Source organism: Triticum dicoccoides, chromosome 1A, assembly GCF_002162155.2.
Source record: "Triticum dicoccoides isolate Atlit2015 ecotype Zavitan chromosome 1A, WEW_v2.0, whole genome shotgun sequence".
NCBI lineage: Eukaryota > Viridiplantae > Streptophyta > Magnoliopsida > Poales > Poaceae > Triticum > Triticum dicoccoides.
Window position 1 is genome coordinate 599,342,392 of NC_041380.1, and position 8,060 is coordinate 599,350,451.

At 44.8% G+C, this 8,060-nt stretch overlaps 1 protein-coding gene across 3 annotated transcripts; it reads left to right on the forward strand.

The window, feature by feature from the left end:
- The first annotated feature begins 280 nt into the window (after positions 1–280).
- LOC119294691 (F-box/FBD/LRR-repeat protein At2g04230-like) lies at positions 281–3,820 on the forward strand. Of its 3 annotated transcripts, none has more exons than XM_037572944.1 (6): positions 281–550; positions 661–759; positions 1,114–1,962; positions 2,051–2,218; positions 2,321–2,627; positions 3,515–3,820. In XM_037572944.1, exons 1-6 carry the CDS (start codon positions 500–502, stop codon positions 3,568–3,570), a joined length of 1,530 nt encoding a protein of 509 aa, XP_037428841.1. In that variant the 5' UTR covers positions 281–499; the 3' UTR covers positions 3,571–3,820. The 3 variants fall into 3 exon arrangements, with proteins under 3 accessions (XP_037428841.1, XP_037428832.1, XP_037428848.1); XM_037572935.1 differs by having other exon boundaries at positions 284–562; XM_037572951.1 differs by having other exon boundaries at positions 313–566.
- Positions 3,821–8,060: the final 4,240 nt, after the last annotated feature.

The following is an 8,060-nucleotide window of genomic DNA, read 5'->3' on the forward strand; positions in this document are numbered from 1 at the left end:
AATGTCCACCACGATGAGATTACCAGGCCACCTATCCAAGGGCATCTCCATGGCGGCGACCCATGACCAACTGCCGTCGTCCCGACATAGCCTCGTGGGCAGGAACCCTTACTGGCTCCCCCTCGAGGCACCACGCTGCCGCCACCGCAAGGTAGTCGCCCAAGGTTAGTCGCGGGACCTACTCGTCAGAGGGCATGGTCATGTCGTCCATCGTATCACTCACTCATACTCTATTCTCCCCGCGGAACATTTATATGGCATATTAATGTACAATATTTTTATAACGGACCATGCTAAGGTTGCGCATTTCAATTTTTTTTGGTCAAAAGCTTTTTCACTTGTTAGCTTTTTCGGGCTTAATGATTGGTCAATGGTGGTTTTATTAATTTAGAAAATTAGAGAGAAAATATATGCTAGTATGCACCTCCGCTTCCAGTAATTGCAAAGCGTTGCCCCCTGGCACCAAGAGGGGAACGTCGGTCGGAGGGGAGCAGCAGTGATGGCCGGAGCCGAGGAAGACGAAATGGCTCCTCCTCCTCCTCCTCCTCCTGTAGATCCACAACTGAGTACACTATCATCCTCTCTCCTAGGTTTTCCCATCGATCTGAGGAATCCCTTTCTCGGTTAACCTGCGGTTCCTTCCTCGCTCCCTCCCTGCAGCAACCCATGGAAGCGGGGCCGGCGGCCAAGCGGAGCAGGTCGGAGCACCACCACGGCGCCGGCGACGCGCCGTCCTTCAAGATGGAGGACCTGCCCGTGGTAATTTCCATTCCGTCTCCTCTTTTTCATCTTCTAGATATGCTGCCTATCCGTGTGTTCTCCAAGGACCACAGATCTGGAATTTTGGGACATAAATGACTGGTGTTTTGCAGCGTGGGGCTTCCACTGTTTTAGGGCATCTTTCTTAACTTGTTTTCGGCGTCAATAAGACATTAACTTGCCTGAAAGGATCATGAGGGACCAAGTGAAACTGCAGCAAAAAATAAATAAATAAATTGCAGTTTCTTTCAGGTTTCTATATATGCACTTTCAGGTCACTGTGTCTACCTGTTATAATGTCAGTTCTAATCAAAATTCAACCGTCCTGAAAATACATATCCTTTCTTGTCACAGGATGTTCAAGCTGTTATAATGTCGCTTCTGCCACTGAAAATGGCTGTGAGGACAAGCATTGTTTCAAAAAATTGGAGAATGCTCTGGACATTCTGCTGTAATTTATCTTTTAAAGGCCCACGTTATCTGTGTGAGAATGATACCAAAATACAACAAGCGAAATGCATTGAGACAGTAAATTGTGTTATTCAGCAGCATAGTCAGATAGGGATCAATAAGTTCAGCATCAAATGTGGCCTGTTCGAGGAGGACTCTGTTCATCTCGGCAGGTGGATTCGGTTTGCCGCCTCATCGAAGGCAAAGATAATACATCTTGATCTGAGGTTCAAGGATGTGTTTGAAGAAGTAAACCACTTGCATCTTGAGGCCTTATTAGATGCTCAAGGTAGCTCATTTGTACGCTCCTTGTTTCTTGGAGGTGTTGTTATAAAGCCACACTCAGCAATATGTGGCTTTACAATACTCAGAAGGCTTGTTCTGCAATCAGTCACGATATCCGGAGACTTTACAGGCTTTTTGGCAAATTGTGCAGCACTTGAGGACCTAGAGATGATCGAGTGCTCCGGTTTAACTGATTTAATCATACCACAGCAACTTGATAAACTCCAGCATTTGCTAATTGATGGAATGGAAGTGGAGATGGTCGAGTTTTATGCTGCAGATCTTTCTCATTTTGAGTACAAAGGGCAAGTGGTCCCCATAGTGCATCATGGTTGCTCAAAATTAGAGAAGGCAACAATAATGTTTAGTGGCAAGAAAGGACTGGCCAAGGCATTCACTGCAGTTCCAAGCATTTTGCCAGTGAAGATATTAAATGTGCAATCTGTTGCTCTATCAAAATATTCACAGGTTAGTTGGATTTTTTTATCTTATCTCACGGTTCTTGAAAATTATTGTTGCTGTCAACGTCATCTTATTTGCCCGGGTAATGTTTCAGTTGCAGAAACTGCCAACAAGACCTGACGGAATGTTTATGCATTTGAGGCACATGACTTGTAGAATAATTGTCCATTCAAGACCACAAGAAGCCAATTACGACATTGAAGTTCTTCAAATGGCCTATTGTTTGGATGCTGCACCCCAACTGGAGACATTGCAATTGAATGTGAGTGTCGTTTTATTTATTAAGAAATATTAATATTCGGACCTTGAAGAAAGAACTGTACTTTGATTAGTTTGAAAAAATGATCGCAAGCTTCCAATGCAGATGTTCTATATGTCATCCAGTGGTGTGTGCAGTGCTGAGGTGGTGGGTATGCGCCGGCATGATCATCTCAAGACGGTCTTCATGAGTGGATTTCGCTGTTACAAGGCTCAGATTAAGCTGGCGTGTTGTATCTTGGAAAATGCTTCTGTTCTTGAGAAACTGACAATAGAACCAAGGATCACAGGCGTAAGATATCTGGATGATAATACCGACCTGCACAAAATTTTACCGGGGGTCTGTGAGTGGGCGCAACTTACCTCCGAGCGTTTCGATAAGGTGATCAGTGTCTCAGGCGCTCCCCTTCACAGTGAGTAAACCAATCCTTTTCCCATTTGTGTACTATCAAGTAATCCTTTTCCCATTTGTGTACTATCATATTTCAGTTTAGCTGGGCGAATTTTATTCGTTCATGTAATGCTTCTGTAGTGACTGTTTTGGTTACTATTCGTGGCTTTCTGCCTTTGCCTCTCTTTTATTAGAGAGAAAAAAGAAAAAAGAATCTATGTGTGTCCAATGCATCTGTTCCTTTTCCTCACTTTCTCATCACGCCTTGCTTCAACCCGTGAGAGGATTATCTGGTGTGCTAGTATTGGAGCTACTGGAAGAACCCAAGTCGTGAAAATTCAAACAAACTTGCATCTGTATATGTTCATGTACATTTGCAAACTCTTGAAAGAAGTAAAGCTGTTATGGCGACTGACTGGTAACAAAATTTATACCATAAAACCAATGTATCGTTGGCTTTCCATCAGGGAGTTCAAACCCCATATTCGGTCAAACTCTGGAAGGTAAAATTTCTTTGGAGGATCAGGATTTTTACATGGCAGTGGCAGGTTCTCCATCATAGAGACCCCATGAGAGACCAAATACTTCGTAGACATGGGCCTACAGATGAAACATGACGCTGTGCGGGGAAACTGAAACAACTGATCATCTTTTCTTTTGCTGTCCCATTGCTATTTTTTGTCCTGTCTTTCATTCCGGACTTTTTGGGTTGGAATTGACGCCCTTTGTCAGTCCAAGATATGATTACTTGGCTGAAATATGATGCGACTGGGAGCACCGATTATCTATCTTTGATTTGGGATTACTTCTATTTAGTGGCTCTCTGGGACATCTGAAATTGTTATCTTTTAGCGCAAGGCTATCAAGCATCCAACCGACACTCTCTTTTGCGTATTGCTTTTCCTGCAGCAATGGATGCTTCTTCGGCCCAGCAAGACGAAGGATCTCTTCAGCACCACCACTAGCGAGTGCCGTCATCGCCTCTGGATTATTAGGAGTAGATCTTTGTGGGATGCTATCTTGCTCAAGTTTCTGTAATCCCCTGGCGTCTGTTTTACCTCTCACTGTATCCTGATCCTAGAGGGAATTGGTTCTCTGTTAGGGAGTTTTGCACTGTGTTATCTTAACCGTGGTTATTCCTATATGTAACTTTCTTTTTTGAGAAACTATTAATATCGTATTTGTATCCCCAGTAAACTTTGTTACCTTTTGTTATCTGAACTTTGTTATTCCTGCTCGTCTAAGAAAGGACGAATATCCATTTGAAGTATATATATGCGGGTATCGAATCTTTGAGCTGTACAAAACATGTACTTAGTGCGCTTTGGCATTGCAATGAACTCAGTGGTTTGTTCGAGTGAATATGAACAGAAATCGTGGGGTTGCCCTGCAACAAATGTCGCTGATCACCCGGTTCACCCCGTCTACAACACCTGAAAGATGAGGATGATGAGAGTGATAACAGCTTCGCCAGATCTGCGTCCCCTAATCAGAACTAGGTAGGAAGTGCGGCTTACCGCACCCGGCAGCACCGCTGCCGGGTACAGTCACATCCAATTCGATAATAGTCATAGTAATTGGAGGATTGCAAATATAAAAGCTTATTGTTCAAGCATGCAAACAAAGTATTTACGGTTGCGAAAAGAAATTAATGTCATTGCCAAAAACGTATCAGTCCAATGCAGCAATTTTACCGAGCATTTCAGCCAAGCAATGCCAAAGGCAAGGCAACCAGATATACCAAAAGCATGGGAGCATTTTTCTTCCAAAAGTAAGCCAAGACGGATCATCACTAAGTTTAGAGCAAATATACAAAGGCGTTTGGGCAATGACATTTAATTAGAAGATGCAACATTTCCAGAGTTTCTTAAATGATTTGAACAATGAAACATAAGTTTCAAGAAAAAGATTGACATGGAACTGGGCTTTGGAATGCTCTGAAGGATAAACATTTAATCAACATATATGAACCGTCCAGATCGACATATACTGACTTCTCTTCTTAAACATATGTGATCTGCTATGCACCATAATCTCCAACAGAACTTCGACATATATAAACATGTCTTGCTTCAGTAAACAGATTAAGTAGCCTGCTTGGATATTCATACCTGCAACTTGGGATCTGCATGGCAACACAAAAAAACACAAGCAAATACAGGTAATGAGAACATTAATCATGGGTACGCTACTGAATGAGAATATTAATATATTTGCTTTATTTTTTTGTTCTGTTTTCTTGGTCCATGTAAAAAGCGGTGGCTTGAATATGTGTGACAACACAGAAGACACAAGCAAATAGAGGCAATGACCTCCCCAGAGGGACTCAGAGTATCAAGCAGATCTCTTAGTCACTCTTCTCTATATAGTAATCAAAGAAAGAAAATTATATTCTTGGAACTAAACCTACTGAAAGAACCAGGGAGCAAAATGAAATGTTTGTAGGTTGCGGATTTAGCTATCTAATATAACATACATTGCACTAAACTAAATATATGCCTATAGCTACTGTCAGGACCCCGACTCGATGTCACATCGATCTAGCTCGTAACACCTTATATCTCTTTGCGGCCTCACGCACGGTATACCCACGGGTGTCGCCTTACCTTTGCCCGGGACCGTTTGCGCCTTTTGGCTCACGTATATGATAGTGTCGCTAGCATCCATATGATAAGGAGCCCGGGCTGACATGACTAGTCGTAAACCCAAAGTGGCACAGACTTACAGGGACAGGCATCCATGACTCAGCTTCGAACGTGTCGGTCATCAGCAAGTGGGTCCGGGCTGTAGCACTGGGCTAGCAGGACTCCGGTAAACCGGGCTGTAGCGGGCTAACAGGACTCCGGTACTCAATGCGTGACATTTCCCCGAAGGGACAGACACCGGAACGAAGAAGGACACATGCCGGCCAGCCTAAGTGTTCCAGAGCAGTAGCAAGCTACCATGGCTCAGCGGTAACACTAGGAGACATTTCCCGGTAAGAGAGGCTACTAAAGATAAACAACTAGATAGTCAGATCCCACACATACCAAGCATTTCAATCATACACACAATATGCCCGATATGTGCAAACACAACAAGGCATCACAACATGACTCTATGACACAAGCACTTTATTTAAGGCTCAGAGAGCCATACATAATATACACAAAGGTACGGGTCACACGACCCAGCATTCAAGTCATACAGTCATACAAACCAGCAGCGGAAGTAACTTGTCTGAGTACAGACAACTAGAAAGATAAAAGAGGCTTGGAAAGCCTAGCTATACTACGTGGTCCTTCACAAGCTCAGGATCACCACCTGGGCCTTTAGCCTACTCATTGATGTCAACGTCTACGTAGAACCCATCAGAAGGGATTGCAGCGTCTTCTGTAAAAAATGTAAATTATAGCATCATGAGTACAAAGGTACTCAGCAAGACTTGCATCAGATCCTACATACATGCATATTATCAAGAAGGGTTGGTGGAGTTGTTGCAGCAAGCCAGCTTTGACTCTTGGCTAGGCTAACCTACGAGACTCCAATTTGAAACGGTTTTGCGTACACGAGTCCACTACTCACCACTTCAATACACTACCGAGGATCCACCTCCGTCTTCCTACGGAAGAGCCATCCTCGGCACTCACACTTATCTTGAGGCTTTTAGCAGTTTCCATTTACTTGTCTATGAACTGTATAGGCAACCAAGTAGTCCTTTACCGCGGACGCGGCTATTCGAATAGATCATGATAACCCTGCAGGGGTGTACTTCTTCATACATGTTTCCACCACTTAGCGTCTGCACAAGACATGTGCTCGGCAGACTTCAAGCGAAAGCCGACGTGGGTGTAGACCACGACCTACCTAAACACCTAAGTCTCTAGTCCAGGTTTATCGCCTATCCAGGTTCCATCCGCAGGGAGTCCGGCCGAGGTTTCCCATACGGCCCCGAACGATGTGAACAGGGTTCCCGAGATACCTAACGGGTATTCGGTACACCGTGCCACGTACCTACCGCATCACAGCCCACCCCTACGGTCAGCGCTGTCCACGGCCTCCAGTAGGCTACAAACACCAGAAACTACTTGCAACTCCTGGACAGAGAGCTAGGGTGAATAAGAAGTCGAGCGGGGTCATATTTCAGGGCCCAATGCATGGTAGTAGCTGTATCTTAAATCACACATACAGATCTCAGTGCTTAAGGTCGGCCTCAATGAAACAACCCACCATGTACTCCTACATGGCCTCTCATCGATACCTTTACCAAATCGTGTTCACCACACCACTCTCATTACCGACATAATCATTTCACTCTAGCCCATCACCCAGATGAACCAGACCTGACACGACTCTAAGCATAGCAGGCATAGCAAGGTAGGAACAACACATACATATGGCTCAATCAACTCCTACACATGCTAGTGGGTTTCATCTAGTTACTGTGGCAATGACAGGTCATGCAGAGGAAATGGGTTCAACTACCGTAGCACACAGCAGTTTGAATCGTGTTGTCTTAATGCAGTAAAAGAGAGCAGGAGCGAGAACATGGGATTGTATCGATATGATCAAATGGTTGGTTGCTTGCCTGATGGTTCGATGCACGGATACGGTTCTTCGTTAGGGTAGTCACGGTACTCCTCGGGGACAGATCCTGTCGTAAAGGATAACGATACACAGGCATCACCAAACAATGTGCAACAATATGATGCATGCATGAAACATGGCAATATGAGTGTGTTGGGCTAATGCAACTAAAGCTACCAACGCTGTCAGGACCCCGACTCGATGTCACATCGATCTAGCTGGTAACACCTCATATCACTTTGCGGCCTCACGCACGGTATCCCCACGGGTGTCGTCTTACCTTTTCCCGGGACCGTTTGCGCCTTTTGGCTCGCGTATATGAAAGTGTCGCTAGCATCCATATGATAAAGAGCCCGGGCTGACATGACTAGTCGTAAACCCAAAGTGGCACAGACTTACAGGGACAGGCATCCATGACCCAGCTTCGAACATGTCGGTCATCAGCAAGTGGGTCCGGGCTGTAGCACTGGGCTAGCAGGACTCCGGTAAACCGGGCTGTAGCGGGCTAACAGGACTCCGGTACTCAAAGCGTGACATTTCCCCGAAGGGACAGACACAGGAACGAAGAAGGACACATGCCGGCCAGCCTAAGTGTTCCAGAGCAGTAGCAAGCTACCATGGCTCAGCGGTAACAATAGGAGACATTTCCCGGTAAGAGAGGCTACCAAAGATAAACAACTAGATAGTCAGATCCCACACATACCAAGCATTTCAATCATACACACAATATGCTCGATATGTGCAAATACAACGAAGCATCACAACATGACTCTATGACACAAGTACTTTATTTAAGGCTCGGTGAGCCATACATAACATACACAAAGGTACGGGTCTCACGACCCCACATACAAGTCATACAGTCATACAAACCAGCAGCGAAAGTAAC